The sequence below is a fragment of the Pelophylax lessonae genome (genome assembly GCF_965119305.1).
Source record: "Pelophylax lessonae genome assembly, chromosome: 2".
NCBI lineage: Eukaryota > Metazoa > Chordata > Amphibia > Anura > Ranidae > Pelophylax > Pelophylax lessonae.
The window spans coordinates 425119547-425138872 of NC_138769.1; the positions used below are offsets into that span (position 1 = coordinate 425119547).

General features: G+C 45.0%; 1 protein-coding gene across 1 annotated transcript in view; it reads right to left on the reverse strand.

The window, feature by feature from the left end:
* NF1 (neurofibromin 1) overlaps positions 1-19326 on the reverse strand; it is a 585707-nt gene that overhangs the window by 45530 nt on the left and 520851 nt on the right. Inside the window, exons 53-55 of the mRNA XM_082247714.1 lie at positions 7765-7865; positions 5201-5343; positions 2079-2125 (exon numbers count right to left, since the gene is read on the reverse strand). Coding sequence (XP_082103840.1) covers positions 2079-2125; positions 5201-5343; positions 7765-7865 — 291 coding nt within the window. The remainder of the gene's footprint in view (positions 1-2078; positions 2126-5200; positions 5344-7764; positions 7866-19326) is intronic.

Sequence of the window (19326 nt, forward strand, 5' to 3'; positions counted from 1 at the left end):
AAAATGACTGCACACCAGTGCACAAAGCAAAGTCTATAAAGGCATGAATGAGTGAGTTTAGGGTGGCGGAGCTTGACTGGCCTACACAGAGTTCTGACCTCAACCTGATAGAACACCTTTGGGATGAATTAGATCAGAGACTGCGAGCCAGGCCTTCTCATCCAACATCAGTGCCTGGCCTCACAAATGTGCTTCTGGAAGAATAATCAAACATTCCCATAGACACTCCTAAACCTTGTGGGCAGCCTTCACAGAAAAGTAGAAGCTGTTATACCTGCAAAGGGTGGGCCTACTCAATATTGAAACCTACAGAATAAGACTGGGATGCCATTAAAGTTCATGTGCATGTAAAGGCAGGTGTCCCAATATTGGTGGTATGATGGTGTATAATATACATTCACATCAGTCACTGTCCTCAAGGAGCTTGCAGTCTAAGGACCCTAATTCACATTCATACATAAACATATTAGGGCCAATTTTGACAGGAGACAATAAACCTACCAGTATTGTCTTCGGACCTATGAAGCTTACACCCTTTAACGTTCTCCCTCTGTGAGAGAGAGCGTGTGAGACAGCGTGAGAAAGTGTGTAAGGGAAAGTGAGTGAGAAAGTGCGTGAGAGAGAGCGAAGGTGTGTCAGTCTTCATGCCACCAACAATAATGATATATAGAAAAGTGAAGTGAGCTATCTTGACAAAGTGAATACTTATGTGTGATGTGTATCAACAATGCTAGAATCTTGACAAAAGACTCCATTCCCAGTTGACGCCTGTAAGAAAGGGAAAGGTGTCGGACGGAGTAGCCGTGCTCGTCACCTTGCACGGTATGCACTACAGGCTGCAGTGCACATCTGCTTTTACCTATGTCCTTTACTCTGTTTGATTTAAGTGCAACTATCCTTTAATAAATCAATGTGTTTTAAGGTACTGCACTATAAGCTCCTTTTTATCCACATAAGACTTTATCCTATTACGAGCGAATCGGTCACCCAGTTTCCATATTTCTGTGGCTGGGTCTATGATTTGTGTTGGAGCCGATCTTGAACTGTATATAAAAAGTGGATTTTTCTATTAAGCTTTATGACCGCAGCCTTGTGGTAAGTGGCCAATTTTTATTAATCAGCACAAGGGTGGAACACTGAGCACCTGGAAGACTATAACTTTTAGCACGGTTTACATTGTGTCAATGGATGTGGATGTTTCTTGCACTTCATGGGATTGGAGTTCTCTTTCACTGTTTTTTTTTTTATCACAGCAGTTATCCTGAATACTGATAGATTTATATTCAGGTGCATATTCTGTGATATTTTTCATAACACACCAATTTGTTTTTAATGGTGTGAAGTTTGTTTTTTTCATGTATATTCACATTGTATCCATATATACTGTCAAAGTGATATATTTTTGAATCTTTTGACAAGATTCTAGCACATCACAAACAAGTATTCATGTCAAGATGAATACAAGTATTTTATGTCAAGATAGCGGACTTTATTCACTTTTCCACACATTTTTCCCACATTCAGAATCATTAAGTGCAGCAATCTAATTTTAAGGTCAGCGCATCCTCAACTCCTTTCTAATAATGATATACAGGGCCTCTATTCCACCAACATCCTTAAACACAGGGACAGGTTTGAATATCTGGAAGTTACTACTCATATGAGTATCTGATACCTTGTAAAATGGACAGCTTAAGACTGATAAATTACAGCTCCCTTGAACTCCTTTAGACTATAAAACACATCCATACTTATGTGAACTCATTTACTGCATTTTCACTGCAATTACTAATTTACAGGTCTGACAGCATAAACTCCTACGTGTTACAGGTATTTAGGTTTGCTATGGGAACTAAAAGGTATGGGTCTATGTACTTTGTAAAGTGCTGCAGAAGAAGCCAATGCTACATAGAAAAACATGGTACTTTACAGAATTCCAAAACTCAACACCACTAATGTCGGTCTTGAGTTATAAGGAGACACTTACAAAAAAAACACAATAGCTTGAATTGAAGTCAATTTCAAAAGATATTTTGTGAAGATTGAACAATATAATTTTGGTAAAATAGTTTTCATACCTTGGAGAAAGGTCCAGCAAACCTCCACAAACCATTAAATCCAAAACCTAGAATTGCAAACACAGAAAATCAGCACAAACAAACCCCCTAAAAATAAGTAATTAACTATAAGGTGCCACAACTGCTCTTTTTTGTAGCTTACTACTGCCATGAATGTTTCTGTGCTTTCCCTAATTTTTGACAGTCCATTAATTTCAATAGGCTCGATTATACACTGCTCAAAAGAATTAAAGGAACACTTTTAAATCCGAGAACAGCATCAAATCCATTAAACTCCTGGGATATTGTTCTGGTCAGTTAAGTAGCAGAGGGGGTTGTTAATTTCATTAACACCAAAACAGCTGAAACTGATTAACAACAGAGGCACTAGATGGGCAACAAAGAGACAACCTCCAAAACAGAATGGTTTTACAGGTGGAGGCTACTGAAATTTTTCCCCTACTCTTTTATGACAGTTTTTCACTAGTTTTGAATTTGGCTAGGGTCAGTGTCACTAATGGTAGCATAAGGTGATACCTGGACCCTATAGAGGCTGCACAGGCATTCCAACTCCTCCAGGATGGCACATCAATACGTGCCATTTCCAGAAGGTTTGCTGTGTCTCCCAGCACAGCCTCAAGAGCATGAAGGAGATTACAGGAGACGGGGAGTTCCTCTAGGAGAGTTGGACATGGCCAAAGAAGGTCCTTAACCCATCAGCAGGACCAGTATCTGCTCCTTTGTGCAAGCAGGAACAGGATGAGCAGCTGTAGCCCTACAAAAATGACCTCCAACAGGCCACTGGTATGAATGTCTCTGACCAAACAAACAGAAACAGACTTCACGAGTGTGGCTTGAGGGCCCGACGTCCTCTAGTAGGCTCTGTGCTCACTGCCCGGCACTGTGGAGCTGGATTGGTGTTTGCCAGTGAACAATAGAATCGGCATGTCCACCACTGGCACCCTGTGCTTTTCAGATGAGAGCAGGTTCACCCTGAGCACATGTGACAGATGTGAAAGGTTCTGGAGAAGCCGTGGAGAATGTTACGCTGCCTGTAACATTGTTCAGCATGACCGGTTTGGTAGTGGGTGAGTAATGGTCTGGGGAGGCATATTCATGGAGGGACGCACAGACCTCTACAGGCTAGACCAGGGTTTCTTAACCAGGGTTCTGTGGAACCCTAGGGTTCCTCCTGAGGTTGCTAGGGGCTCCTTGAGCAATGGGCAATTTCTGCCTCTCCGATATGTTCCCAATGACACCCATTGTTCCTTTTAGCTATCTGTAAGGGGGTAATTCTTCCAATGATGACAAGAGTAAGGAGCATTCTTCCCACTGACTGTCACACGAATGTGTCATGGGTTGCAGATTTTTCATTTTTAGCAGGGGTTGAAATTTATTTCAAGGGTTCCTTTGTGTCGAAAAGGTTGGGAAAGGCTGGGCTAGACAATGGCACTCTGACTGCCATTAGGTATTGGGATGAAATCTTTGGACCAATTGTCAGACCCTACGCTGGTGCAGTGGGTCCTGGGTTCCTTCTGGTGGACGACAAATGCCTGGCCTCATGTGGCGAGAGTATGCAGCCAGTTCCTGGAGGATGAAGAAGTTGATACCATTGAATGGCCCCCACGCTCGCCTGACCTAAATCCATTAGAACGCCTCTGGGACATTATGTTTTGGTCTATCCAACTCCACCAGGCTGCACCTCAGTCTATTCAGGAGCTCAGTGATGCCCTGGTCCAGATCTGGGAGGAAATACCCCAGGACACCATCCATTGTCTCAAAAGGAGCATGCTCCAACATCGTCAGGCATGCATACAAGCACATGGGGGCCATACAAACTACTGCGTACCATTTTGATTTGCTGCAATGAAATTTCAGCAACATGGACTAGCCTGCTGCATCATTTTTTCACTTTGATATTCGGGGTGTCTTTGAATTCGGCCCTCTGTAGGTTGATAATTTTAATTTCCATCAAAATGTGGCACTCTTTTGTTCCTAACACACTACCCAGTCCATATCAGTATAGATATCCAGCATATTTTCCCCCATTCAGATCTGATGTGTTTTCAAAGTGTTCCTTTAATTTTTCTAAACAGTGTATATTATTTCAATAGGCTAGATTGTGTGGAACGTGCAAAAATCATGCTGCACAATACTGCGGTACCATGCATTTTGGTGGCTGTGAATGCACCCATACTTGCGATGTGTCGGGGTACCATTAAGAATTAAAGTATAACTAAAGGCAAAGCCTTTTTTTTTTTTGTTTTGGACAGAATGGAGAGAGATTAGAGCCCCTGTCAGGTTTAAGTATTGTCTGTGCCCCCGTTAAACAGGAAGTAAACCCTCCTCTGTAACTTGTACCTATATAGGTAAGCCTATGATAAGGCTTACTTATAGGTACTGTAAATATCTCCTAAACATGTACCGTTTAGGAGATATTTACCTTACATGCAGCCAGTGACGTCACTTGCGCTCTGAAGGAACAGCCGCGTGCGTGGGAGTGACGTCACCGCGGCTCCGGCCAATCAGATGGCCAGATGCCGCGATCCCGGAAGACGGGCGACTGGACATGTCGTCCATCATACAGGTAAGCGGACGGCACAGCGGGGGCTCGTTCTAAGGTATTTCATAATGAGCTAGTATGCAATGCATACTAGCTCATTATGTGTTTCTCTTGCAGGTTGCAAAAAGAAAAAAAAAATGTTTTTGGGGTTTACAACCTCTTTAAGGAGATTAACCCTCTCTATTGCTCCTGTTTGCCATTATCATTGAAAGAGAAAGTAAAAGAATACCCCAAATTTTGGGTTGTCCCTAGAAAAGTAAGAGGGGAAATCTTCCAACGGGGATGCTAGCTTTAGGGACCTGGGATCCCCAAGAAATTCCATTAATTTATAGGGATCTCCTCTCACTTCCTGTTTAGCTATTCGCAATGGGGCACAGATGGCAAAAAAAAAAAAAAGAAAAAATCTGACAGAGGTTATAACCCTCCCTTACTCTATCCAAAATGAAAAAAAAAAAAAAAAAAAAAGTTTTGCCCATAGTTCTACTTTAAGGGCATTCTTGCATGTCTGTAGATGGCAACACATTCCTATGCAGTGCGGGAAAGCTTTTCTGATGCAAGATCACAATAAAGTGTCACTTACTCTGTAGGTAAGAAGGTTGGTACTGAAGGGGAGACTCTTCATGGTACACCACACTCTGTACAATACCATGTATTGGGTTCAAGAGATTTGGATCTTGACACAGCGATAAAAGGGTGTTGATCTTAGAGTCCAACAAATTGTGTCTGAATAAAAAACAAGATATTTACATTATGTGACAAATAGAAAATTGTCCTTGAAAATATACAGAGAAGGCAACAAACAATGCAAAAAAGCCACCTGCAGTGTAATCTGTCATTTCAAAGCTGTGCAGGACCCCTTTCCCAAAGTTAAAGTTGCCATGAAAAATGGGTTGCCCCTTGCTTTGAAAGTCCTTGTATCTCACAAATTCAGAAAAAAAAATCCTCTTGCATTACCTGTTGTATCCTGTTAGTGAAAAGGTGAAAGAACTATTCCACCAGCTTCAGTGATCGGCGATTCGAAAAGCCCCACCTACCCGTATAAGGGTAGCTGTACAAAAGCATTGCATTCAGAAGACAAATGCAACATGCTTTTAAAAGAAATTAGACTTAATTTGAGATGCGTTTACTGTGTATTCACAGAGCATTCCCACTGACATTTACAGTCAGTTTATCCAATGAAAGATTTCCATTAAAGAGGAAGTAAACCTTCCTCTGTAACTTGTACCTATAGGTAAGCCTATGATAAGGCTTACCTATAGGTACTGTAAATATCTCCTAAACATGTACCGTTTAGGAGATATTTACCTTACATGCAGCCAGTGACGACACTGGCGCATGCGCTCTGAAGGAACGGCCGCTCGTGCCGTTCCTTCAGAGCTCTGTGCCGTGACGGTCGTCTCCCGCGCGTGCACGGGAGTGACGTCACCGCGGCTCCGGCCAATCAGATGGCCGGTTGCCGCGATCCCGGAAGACGGGCAACTAGACATGTCGCCCGTCATACAGGTGAGCGGACGGCACAGCGGGGACTCGTTCTAAGGTATGTATTTCATAATGAGCTAGTATGTGATGCATACTAGCTCATTATGTGTTTCTCTTGCAGCTTGCAAAAAGAAAAAAACATTTTTTTGGGGGTTTACAACCTCTTTAACATCCTTCACCTCCACTTTCCCAATCTATTTTAAGACACCCTTCAAACACCTGCAGTTGCAGGCCTACTTTATCCTCTGCTCAAGAAACCTAGAGTTCTGTGGTCTGACACAACAAAGGAGGAGGAGTTTAAAGAAAAAATACTGCTGAAAGTATATCATGTGGAATCCTCAATTGTGGATTACAGTATTAAATGTAAATGATGGTGTAGCACCCTACAGGTAGGTGCTAGGTAAAACTATAGTGGGCCTTGTCTGCCTAACAGCAGGGCTGTGATTTATTTAGCTCGGGTGTCAGGGCTTCCAGATGTGCCTGCTGAGGGGAGAAGTATCCCCGCTGACTCCTGTGAAAGGATTCTCATAGGGCAGTGTGGGAAGCCCAAACAGGGGACACATGCCAGCTTGTAACTACCCCAGAAGGCAGATTATGCTGCAAAGGATTCTGGGAGTGGGTATAAGTTTGGGGGGAAGTGCGTGGCACAGTGTCTTTGGCGGGAGCAGAGTCCCAGGAAGGAGAGTACGGCTGTCTCGCCTCCTGTCTGGAGAAGGTGGATGTCTCAGGGTGTCGCCTGAGTGTCCAGAGTGCTGAGTTGAGCTGAGGGGATCCGGTGTACCGAGAGCCTGCGGAGGGAGAGAGGGGTCCAGTCCCAGGAAGGCCTACACAGGTCGCGAGTACTGAGGATTGCCTCTGGGGGTCTGCCTGAAGTTAGAGGGGACCACTCCGGACGAGGTTCTGGGATCCAGTGTCAGCTAGCTGTAAAGGGGGTACCTAGGTTGAGGACCCTGAAGCTACAGAGGGGGTACATAGTCAGTGGACCCTGAAGAGTTCAAGGTTAAAGGGGGCACCTGCAGTTTGGGCCCTGAATTGCACAGAGTGTGCCAGTTAAAGTGACAGCTATACAGAGTTCTACTATATACTACCTCAAGCTGTGCCAGGCGGGGGAAAGTAATCAGTGACTTTCACAGTACAACAGTGTCAGGAGTTCTACAGTTCTCAGCCTTGGATCTTCTGGACTATAAGTCGAGGATTCAGCACTTCTTCTGTTCTACAGAGTGTTCTCAATGTCAGTGAGCGTTGGCTGGTGTCAACGAAGCGCCAACGGCATTTCAGAAGTAAAGTCCCAATTGTAATTAGTTAAGCCTCAAGGAGTATCCCACTTATTCCCTTCTCTCATCCCCTAATTCCAATAAAACCCACAAACAAAGATGCCGGAGTTGTCTCTGCTTCAGTTGTCACACCCAGGGTCAATGCTCACATGGGCTGGAGAGATTACCGGTACTAATGGCAGATCCACATCAGGCCATAGGACTGGAAACCTTGCTACAATATTAAAACCAGATTCACCCTTTTCATCTCACTCAAAAGTATTAGTCAAGGTTTTCTTTTATTTTTTGGACAAAATACTAGTATTTAGAAAAAAACAAAAAAATTTTGTGCTACATAAAACAAAAAATGTGCTAAAAACAAATCGAAAACTAAATTAAAAAAGGTACATACACCACCGGAAATACTTTAGGGAAGACCACGCTGGCTTCAGCTAAATATTCATAAAGGATACGTTGATCAAACTCATCTGTAGTGTATTTTACAAGTGTAGCCTGAAAAACAAAGAGAGCGTGTAAACTTATTTCATACAAAAGCCTGTATTTAAAGCTTATTATGTTAAAGAGCCTTGACATGTTTCGGAACTAGGAAAAAAAACAATTTTGTCCCTTGTGGTTTTTCCACTTATTTGATCATCTCTGGCATTGTTAATGAGCCACAGTGCAGTTAAGATCATGTGCAAAGATTCAGCTTACTGCAGTAAGATCAGCAAAAGATGAATGTGTTTGACTGTGACAAGATTACTGCAATATATCCTCTGTTTTAATGAAGAATAATGCAACTTCATGCATGTGTAATGAAATAATAAATAGTGGCTATTTTATTTTAAGAACAGCTAAATGACAAATGTATTTGGACATTGAAGGTTTATCGACGCATCAAAGAGAAACACAATTTGCATACTATGCAAAGCAGTACACCAGGCAAATATATAAAAACCTTAAGGGCATTCTACACACTTCAGCACTATTGGCTGTAAATCACTAATGAAGCAGAACCACTTCTGGGACAATGCTTTAAAGGCTCCTAAAAAACAATAATAAATGCACATTTTTCCTGCAAAAAAAAATGTATTATTTTAGGGTGAACTGACCCTTTAATTGAATTCTGTGACAAGTATTCAATATGTAAGGAACATAAATTAGGCGCAATATCTGTGAAAAAAACTGTATGACAAGAAAAATTTGTTTTTTTTTATATAAATGGTGGTGGTGAATAAATATGGGATGGTAGTGAAATTAATGTAAAACATAAAAATGCTAAAGCAAACGTATGCTAATTATAAGTGCTAGTGCTTAAGTGCAAACATATATACAGGTCCCTCTCAAAAAATTAGCATATTGTGATAAAAGTTCATTATTTTCTGTAATGTACTGATAAACAGACTTTCATATATTTTAGATTCATTACACACAACTGAAGTAGCGCAAGCCTTTTATTGTTTTAATATTGATGATTTTGGTATACAGCTCCTATCTCAAAAAATTAGCATATCATGAAAAGGTTTTCCAAACGAGTTATTAACCTAATCATCTGACTCAACGAATTAACTCTAAACACCTGCAAAAGGGACCCATGATAGGGCCGGGCCCTGATTTTATTTATAAAAGATAAGTTCCTTTCCAATGCTTGAATGGCACGGTCTCAGTGTCCTGTAAGCCACGCCATACCGGTTTCATCACCTGACTTCTTCTTGGGGCGGTCTGAGAAGAAGTCAGGTGACGAAACAGGTAGGGCGTGGCTTACAGGACACTGAGACAGCACTGCTCAAGCATTGGAAAGGAACTGCTTCACATATCCCTGCTCACAGACCGCTTGAGCAGAGGATCAATTTTACACAGCACAGATCCCTAGTGTCTGGCAGGCACCATCTTGGTGAGTGTTATGGAACTTATCTTTTATAAATAAAATAGTCTTATTATGCAGTATAATGCTATGTGTGGCATCCCTCTTTATCCCTCTATGTGATTCCACTAATTTAAACCTGAGCTGCATTAACCAAGGAGAGAGGAGGTCAAGGATTAAAGTGTGAACAAAGCTTAATTGCTGGATTATAATTTTACCAGCAATATATCTGGTGAGTTTACCCAGGCACTAATTACTGTGGTGGAAGGATCCTCACTGACACATCACAAGCACCTTGGAATTTATTTATTTTTCAGCACTATTGGCACTTTTCTGCACAGGAGGATTATAATAATGAACTTTATTCAATGGACTTTATTTTTAATTGTTTGATAAGAGATTATTACGTTTGAGAAATATTTTTTAGTATTTTACAAATGCTCACATTTTTTGCATTTTTTCTTTTTTGCACTTGCAGTTTTTGCACACAAAAGATATTTTTGTGATATAATTATTTTTTGCTGATTGGTAATTTTTTGGGTTTATGAATATTATTGTTTCTAAGTATACACCATTGCACTGAAGCACAAGCACCTTAAGTTTGCATCCATACATACCAAGCAATTGGTTTCAGGTGCTTAACAGCATATATGTTTGCACTTAGGCACTAGCACTTATAATTAGCATACATTTGCTTTAGCATTTTTTTTGTTTTACATTAATTTCACTACCATCCCATATTTATTCACCACCACCATTTATATAAAAAAAACAAAAAAAAACAAAACATTTTTTTCTCATCATACAATTTTTTCACAGATATTGCGCCTAATTTATTTTCCTTACTTGCCACAAAGCTTTTGCTATGGTTCAGCGGCTGCATTTCTGGTGATTGTTTTCACACATAAGCTTCCTAGGCGCTGGTTTCCCCATTTGATTTAAAGTATTCAATATGGCCTGTGAGTAGGCACTGCTGCGTCACAGACTTCAAAGACCCTGCCTTCTGAGCTACAGAGGTGCTGAGAGGAGTTTAAGGAGGCAGATTCAATACAAGAATAACTGCTTGCAGTCAGCAAGGTACCATGGGATATGTAGTCCTTAGAATTTGAAAATAAACAGCAGAGAAGAAGGTGCAAAGCATGCAGAGAATCCAGGAAATTGTGGAAAGAGATGTTTAGCAGACAGGCAGCACTCAACATGAAGAGTAGGGCTGAAACAACTAATCGATTAAGAAAATAGTTAACTATTCATTAGTTAGTCAGCTGATTAGTTGGCTTGCATACAGAATGCACTATTTGTTTTACATATCAGGAAATACAGTGCAGCACACATACAACTCAGTACACTGTGTCCATACATGTCAGAAGACCCAGTGCAGCACACATACAGCTCAATCATCTATACATCATCATCATCTATACACGTCAGTATACATTGTGCAGCAAACATACAGCTCAGTACACCTTCTATACATGTCAGTGAGCAATGCCTCATGAGACATGTAGTCCTGGGCAGGAAGTGCGTGCTATTAAAGGCATACGTTTTTTTTTTTTTACCTTGCTATAGAGGCATACTATACTATATTTTGCAGCTTACTATATAGGGGCACTGTGAAGGAAGGAGGAGCCAGAAGAGTCGGTGGGGGACCCCAGAAAAGGAGAATCAGGGCTGCTCTGTGCAAAATGATTACACAGAGCAGGTAAGTGTAACATGCTTGTTGTTTAAAAAAAAAAATCACTTTAAAGACTGTGTGCAGGGAAGATCAGCATCTGAACCCAGAGAAGGTGGAGGCTGACACACTAGATGTATTACAAGTAAACCTTTAACAGTATTGTGCATTGTATTTAAAATGATCATATCCATGGGAAAAAAAGGCTCAGCTTTTACTACTACTTTCATATAAAAAAAAATTTCTATCTCCCTTCTACCCTTCATATAGCTTCATGTCTGACTCCTAGTTAAAATGAACATATAGCCTACTTCTGGGTTTATTATTATATATAAGTTCTATTATTACTTTCACTGTTTCACAGTATAAACGAACCCCTTATAGTAGCGATTATCTGCTCTTTTTGTACTATAAAGGGCTAATTTTATTTTTTTTAACCTCATTATGACAGGTGATACAAAAAAAAAAAAAAAAAAAAAGCATGCTGCTGCTACTAAACTTCTTAGGCCTGGTTCACACCTATGCATTTTTTGGTGATTTTTTGCAGAAATGCACTACAGTTCATTTAACATGCTTCCCTATAGAACACGTTCACATCTCTGCTTTTTTTGTTTTTGTATGGCCAGCATAAGTGACAGCAGGTGCAGGTAGCTTTTATCAAGCCACCTGCCTATGACAAGGGAGTCTTTCATACATAATATATTACAGTTCTGTCTAAAAATCGGCAAAACAGTCTTTCATTTTTTTTTACTTTAAATAAAAAATGTATTCTCGGAGTCTGATGATATTTACTAGATTCAACCTCTAATATTATATAGTTTATATATCTCTTCTGTCTGTTATTCTCAGATGGGATTAGAGATTTTGCTCCCTAAAAACATAATTGGTTATTTATATTTACCAATTCATATAAATATTTAAGAATAAATTGCCTTTTTTTTTTTAACTTTACGTATTAACTAAGTTATACACCACACTTTAAGGTTATTATCCGATTAATCTAAACTAATCGATTATGAAAATAATCGTTAGTTGCAGCTCTAATGAAGAGAGATTTTTCAGGTAAGCTTTTATCAGATTGTTTTATTTCAATGTTGATGGTTTAAAATGAAAGTGTATGTTGTGACTATAGCAATCCTTTAAAGTGTTACTAAACCCAGATCCTGCAGTCACTAAATCTGGTCTCCTACAGTACACAGAACATGGAAATGCAATTATTTTAGTTAATATAAACTGATAACTTTTCTCATCAGCTGTATATATCAATTAGAGCAATCTTGTGACTTGTATCAGTAAGTGCTGATAGTTTGTAGGAGGAGTTTTCAGTAAGACTTCCATGTGCGACGATAGACCTTTCTGGAAGTCGCTTTCCTCGCTTTAATCACAGTAGGGATAACTGAAGCAGACAAGCCCCTGTCCTTCAGCACCTGGATCTCAACAGCCAAGCCGTCAAAGCCAGTGATCGTAAAGCAGGATGGACGATCGGTCCCTGAGACAGCGGCTCTTCCCTGAGAGGAAGTCGCCAAGGAGCGTCTGTGACCAGCCTGACCAAGACAGCATATTAGGCCCGATGAGGTCAATCCGGAGTCACAAGGATGACTGGAATTCCCTCCGCCTCTATCCTGCAAAGAAGTTTCGGTGACAACTTGAGAGGAAGAAAGGCATACAGCAGCTGGTACTGCCCCCACAGAGTATTCAGTGCGTCTGCGGCGTCCGCCAGAGTATCGCGGGCTACAACCCTCTGCACCTTTCTCTTGAGCCGAGATGCCAACAGATCCATGTCCGGGGTGCCCCAATGAAGGCACAACTGGTGAAACACCTCTGTCTGAAGAGGCCATTCCCCTTGATCCAAGGTCTGACGGCTGAGAAAGTCCACTTGCCAATTTTCCACACCCAGAACGTGAACTGCAGACAGAGCCGGCACAAACTGTTCTGCCCAAAACATGCCGGCCACTTCCACGGCCGCTAGAACACTCTTGTTGTCCCCTTGATGGTTGACATAGGCCACAGCCGTGGCATTGTCCGACTGAATCCGAACCGAGCAGCCCTAAAGATGCTCGGTCCGGTGAACCAGGCAAAACCTGATCGCTTTCAGTTCCAACACATTTATCGATAACCTGGACACTTTCGGAAAAAAGGGCTTTCCCTGACTGAGCTTGGGAGACCGGGGCCCCCAAACCAGAAACGACCTGGTCCGCTCGCTCAGCCGGATCCGATTGTCCAGGAAATCGGAATTCCATTTGGGAAGAATCTCCTTTTGGAGAGTCCGCGTATTACACTGAGCCTGTGGAGACTCCGCACAGACGAGGAGGTCGTCCAGGTAGCCCAGGACTGATATGCCCCGCTGCCGCAACAACGCCAGGACTGGGGCCCAAACTTTTGTGAAGACCCGGAAAGCAGAGGCGAGACCAACTGATAATGGTCCGCTCCCACCGCAAAGCGCAGATACCGCTGGTGTCCTGCGTAAATGGGAACGTGAAGATAGGCACCCTCTATGGGCGCCATTTGCATCCAGTGCTGCACTGCCCCCAACAGCGCCATTAGGCGATTCGGGGACAGTCGTATATTGGAAGGGAAGAACCTCACCGGTAGAAGCGATCGCAACTCGATCTTGTGTTCCGACCGTATGACCTCGTGAACCCATTTGTCTTGAATACAGTAGAGCCATGGGTCCGGGAACCGGCGAAGACACCCCCCCACCCTTGATCTGGGGCGCACCTTCAGGCTGAAGCGGTCTTATCCTCAGGTCTGGAAGGACCGGATTTTTGCTTACCAGACCAGGGTCTCTTGAAACCCCCCGGGGGGGGACTTTGGAGGACTTTGCCTTATCGCCCGCCCCGGAGGAGCGAAAAAACTTCTTGTGAGCTGTAAAGGAAGGTCCATGTCTGCGACGAGGTTCCTTATCCTTATTAGCCTGTTCTTGCCCCCAATGAGATCCTTAATAATCTCATCCAAGGTAGCACCAAACAGGCGATCCCCCTGAAAAGGGAGATCAGTCAATGCTTTTTTGAAAGCCTGATCCGCCGACCAGCTTTTTAACCATAGCATGCGCAGGAGGACCACCGCCGAGATCGACACACACCCCAGCAATGGGGCAGCGTCCAGCGCGGCGTCACAAACAAACTGTAGCCCCTGCACTATTTGCTCCAGCAACTCCGGCACGGCAGGAGGGAGACTTCTCCCCTCCAGGTCATAGCGTAATAGCTTGGCCCATTCCGTCAATGTCTGTGAAACCAGAGCAATGGTAAACACTGGCCTTAAGGCCGACCCTGCCAGGGAGAATATTGAACGGGACACAGATTCCGCCCTACGGTCAACTGGATCCCGTAAGGACGGGGAATCCTCCACCGGGATAACCGTGGCCTTATTTAGTCTGGAAACCGGCGGATCCACCACAGGTGGCACCGTCCATTTTTTTAAGGAGGGACTCTTCAAACGGGTAGCGCCTAGCAATCCGTTTAGGCATCCCAGGGGGTCGTTTTGGATGGGCCCACTCATCTTTAATATCATCAAAGCATTTGGGAAAGGGAAACACCTTTTCCACCTTGGAGGGCTTGCGAGTGCCAAAGGCAACTTCCGTCTGAACTGCATCCACTGGTGCAACCTCCAGTTTTAGGGTCTCCCGTACTGACATAATCAGTGCGTCCACCAGTGCCTTGTCCTGTGCTATGGCAGAGGCAGGAAGATCATCCTCACTGTCAGAGGAGCGCGGGACATCAACCCTAAAGGAGGAACCCGCAGGAGCAGCGACCGGCTCAGGATCAGAGTCTGAGGCATCAGAAAAGACAGGGGTAGGCGGGGGTCGTTTTTTAGCCCCCCGTCCCTGACAGGCCACCTCCACCCGGGACACAAATGACTCCAGGACCGCCGAAAGCACATCAATGGTGAGTGGAGAATCGGAGGGCCCTGCGGCCACCTCGAGGGGATCAGATGGGGACTCATGTGCAGCAGGGTCCATGGCAATGCCAGGGGAACCTGTCAGCCAAAAATGACAAAATTGAAAAAAAGAAAAAAACTTTTTTTTTTTTTTAAAGAAACCCCCAGCGCTACAGCGCCCCTCAGTGGTCACGTGCTCGAGACCCCCGCAGAGAGAGAAGAGAGACCCCCAAAAGGCTCACCACATGATGCACCAGAGTTCAAAACAGGACTGCTCTCAGCGCTGTCTATCTGACAGGAAGTCCTTGTGGAGTGATTTTCCCGGCGCTAGTGAGGGGGGCAGATAGGTGGGGGTGCGTAACAGGACAGAGGGGAACCCGGAATCATGAGGGTCTGACCATCCCGGGGAGGGGCCCGCGTCCACCCCAAAACCCGTCAGGGGGAGAGGGGGAACATTCTACCCACCATACCGGAACAGGCGGGCGCCAACTCTTGACAGAACCCCCCTCCCCGAGGTGGGGGGGGCTGTCGGCCAACACGGACGCCGCGACTCAGATTCCGACTGGTCGTAGGCGACCTGGCGAGACGTTTAACTCGCGGGGCCAGTCCCCGCTCAGTGGGACTATGTCGCTGCCGACCCAGCGAGGAGCTAGGGCCTGCACGCGCTCGTAGGCCGGCTGGGGTGACCACTGGATCTCAACATCCAGCCCGTCGCCCAGATCCAGCATAATTGCTTGAAGATCTCACAGGAACAACTGGAGAAAAAAAGCTAACTAAAAAAAGATTTATCTAAAAAAAGAGGATATACCCCCTGGGGCTGCCCATAGGTGTGGCCAGAACTTTTTTCCTGCCTAGTGTCCTACTCCTGTAGGGGGCAGTATATCCCTACTGATATTAATCAAGAAGTCTGCGTCTGTCAATGAGCGACAGGGAAACAGAGGGCGAGAGAGGGAAACAGAGGGCGAGAGAGGGAAACAGATGGCGAGAGAGGGATACAGAGGGGGAGAGGGGGATACAGAGGGGGAGAGGGGGATACAGAGGGGGAGAGGGGGATACAGAGGGGAAGAGGGGGATACAGAAGGGGAAGAGGGGGATACAGAAGGGGAAGAGGGGGATACAGAAGGGGAAGAGGGGGATACAGAAGGGGAAGAGGGGGATACAGAAGGGGAGAGGGGGATACAGAAGGGGAGAGGGGGATACAGAAGGGGAGAGGGGGATACAGAAGGGGAGAGGGGGATACAGAAGGGGAGAGGGGGATACAGAAGGGGAGAGGGGGATACAGAAGGGAGAGAGGGGGATACAGAGGGAGAGAGAGGGATACAGAGAGAAAGGGATACAGAGGGAGAAAAAGGGATACAGAGGGAGAGAAAGGGATACAGAGGGAGAGAGTTGAGCTCAGGTCAGGCTGTCTTGTTCCCGTTCACTTCTCTGAGGCTGGACACTCCTCCTCTCTGAGTCCCGGCCAATCACTGAGAGGTAAGCGCCACCTGATCTCCCCGCATGCTAATTCATTGGAGAGGAGGAGGCAGGGAGAGAATCTGAGAAATCTCTCTGTTTAACCTGTGTGTTACCCCCAGCGCTGCAGCCGGGTTTTGCGATGCAGAGTTTAGGCTGGACCCCTTTACATTACGGTGTGCGTTGCGCCGGGCGAAAGGCTCAGGAGTGTGCGTTGCGCCGGGCGAAAGGCTCAGGAGTGTGCGTTGCGCCGGGCGAAAGGCTCAGGAGTGTGCGTTGCGCCGGGCGAAAGGCTCAGGAGTGTGCGTTGCGCCGGGCGAAAGGCTCAGGAGTGTGCGTTGCGCCGGGCGAAAGGCTCAGGAGTGTGCGTTGCGCCGGGCGAAAGGCTCAGGAGTGTGCGTTGCGCCGGGCGAAAGCCTCAGGAGTGTGCGTTGCGCCGGGCGAAAGGCTCAGGAGTGTGCGTTGCGCCGGGCGAAAGGCTCAGGAGTGTGCGTTGCGCCGGGCGAAAGGCTCAGGAGTGTGCGTTGCGCCGGGCGAAAGGCTCAGGAGTGTGCGTTGCGCCGGGCGAAAGGCTCAGGAGTGTGCGTTGCGCCGAGCGAAAGGCTCAGGAGTGTGCGTTGCGCAGGGCGAAAGGCTCAGGAGTGCGTTGCGCAGGGCGAAAGGCTCAGGAGTGCGTTGCGCAGGGCGAAAGGCTCAGGAGTGCGTTGTACAAGGTGCAAGGTTCAGGAAAGCGTTGTACAGGGTGCAAGGTTCAGGAATTAGTTAAACTGCAAAGACACCAATTAGTTAAAAATTGCACACTTAGCTTAAAATCTTGATTAGCAGCTTAAAATCTTGATTAGCAGCATACAGGAGCCGAGGGAAGAATGGCAGCATCAGATGGAACATAAATGAGTGCAGCAGAGCAGAACATGCAGCAGGTGGCAAGCCGGGGGCAGCCGCAATGAGTGTTTGGAGCTGTCAAATTAAAGCACTGATGTCGGGGATGGGCGGGGCTGATATGTGGGGCTCCGCCCCTTTGTTCCATGCATAGACAAACAGCTGGCAACGGCAAGGTGTACACATTGCTGGCCGGGGAGGAAGGTGGCAGGGGTTGGAACCAAGTGTAACTATGTGTGTACCCACAGCGGTGAATAATTTAGGTGCATTATACACTGCTGTGGATGTACATACAGTAGTTACAACTGGTCCCGCCCCCTGGCACCTTCCTTCCCTGTCAGCGGCTGTTTGTCTATGAACTGGTCAAAGGGGCAGAGGCCCTCATATTGGCCCGTCCACCTCATCAACGCTTCATTTTGACAGCTACACTCACTCTCATTGCAGCTGCCCCTGACTTGCCCACCAATCACTGGATGCAGGATAAATGTTATATTGGTGAGGTATCGTATGTAGCACCGAGTTCCCGGCCAACCCAAGACCTTGGGACTCAGGGCTAACAATTGTTCATTTTTTGAGATACTCCCCGGGACATCAGTCATTTTCCCGTGAATGTCCCGGGAAATCCTTGAGTGTCGGCAACTGTGGTGATATGAATAGCTCAGCTAAAACCTGAGTTTTAGTGTCCTGTTAGCAACAGAGACCAAACTGAGCATGTGCAGCTGAACTACACTTACTGTGGCTTATCTGAACTTGTCCAGAGTGAACATGCAGGTGGGGGAGGATCTGTGCATACAGGATCACACAGCCTTTTTACACAATGCAGAGGATTTATCACTTAAAGCGGAGTTCCGGCCTCAAAAACAACTTTGGCCCATCCGCTTGATGAGATTGCCCTGAAAAACAAATGGATGCTCCCGAATTTTTTTCTTCTTTACTTACCTTGTTATAGAAGAAAGTAGACTTACCTTCCTTCCACTTCCTCCCTCTGCGGCCGCGCCGTCTCTTCCTGTTTGCGATGGCTCCTGGGAGCTGAACGTCCTCGCTTCAATGAGTCAATGCGCCTGCACTGGCCCCTCTAGTCAGTTCCGGGGCAGGCGCGTCATTCCCTGCTAAACAGCTTCTGGGCATGCCCAGAAGCTGTGCAGGGATGACGCGCCTACCCCCGGAAGTGACGAGCAGGGCTGGTGCAGGGCATTCTAGGACGAAGAGGACACGGAAGAGGACACGCTGGCTTCAGCTGCCCACACCTAAGATGGCAGAGCTGGAGAAGAAATTTTCAAGTTAAGTATTTCTTCAAAAAGGTAAGTGCGACCCAGGACAGTTCAGAGGCTATCCATTATGGAATGTACTAGCCCTGACTGTCCCGTGGGTATTTTTATCTAAATTTCACCCCAGAGGCCGGAACTCTGCTTTAAGTTACACAGTGAGTATAACAAGCATGATATTTTGTATCCATGGACAGATTTTACTGTTGTGGGTTTAGTAACACTTTAAGGATCCACATAAGAAATAGACAACACAGGTAGGAATACAAGAATTATCCTGGCCAGTTCATCTGGTATTTGGTATTTAGGGCCACTTGACCTGCAGGGAGAGTCTTATTTCAAATAATAAAGACTGTAGTCCACACAATTATGCCCAATATATATACACCCCCCCCCCCCATCCCTCACGCAGATTGCACACAGTGCCTCCAAAAAGTGATGATCGAAACTTGAGGCAAGGATCCCCCATGACTGGTGAAGTGCTAGTCTGATGGAATGCCTGGGAACATACAAATAAATCCTCCTGTAATGCAATGTGTAACAGAAAAATCTAAAATACATGATTGTGGCCATTCAGGTCCTTGTGGAGTTGCATCCCAAGATATATTTTGAGGAAAACTTGCCCTAATTTAAGATTGAATATATTGTTATTGAGGTTTTCCAAAAAAGAAAGGCACAAATAGTCACATGGAGCACATTAAACATTGACATAGATCAGAGTTATATATGACACTCGGCATATTTGTTATGACAGGTAATGCCACTGTTAAGTCGAAATGAAACAGTTACTGACTAAAAATCAAAACATGAACTTAAAGTCAAGGATTACAGACATACTAGGTGTTAAAATCGGATAGTACATTCAATGTGTGAACTGTATTCCAGATAGATTTATAGAAAGGGATAAGGGAAGAAGCAAGGGAAGAGAGCAGGGAGAGGGGAAGGAGAAAGAGGTGCATAGAGAGA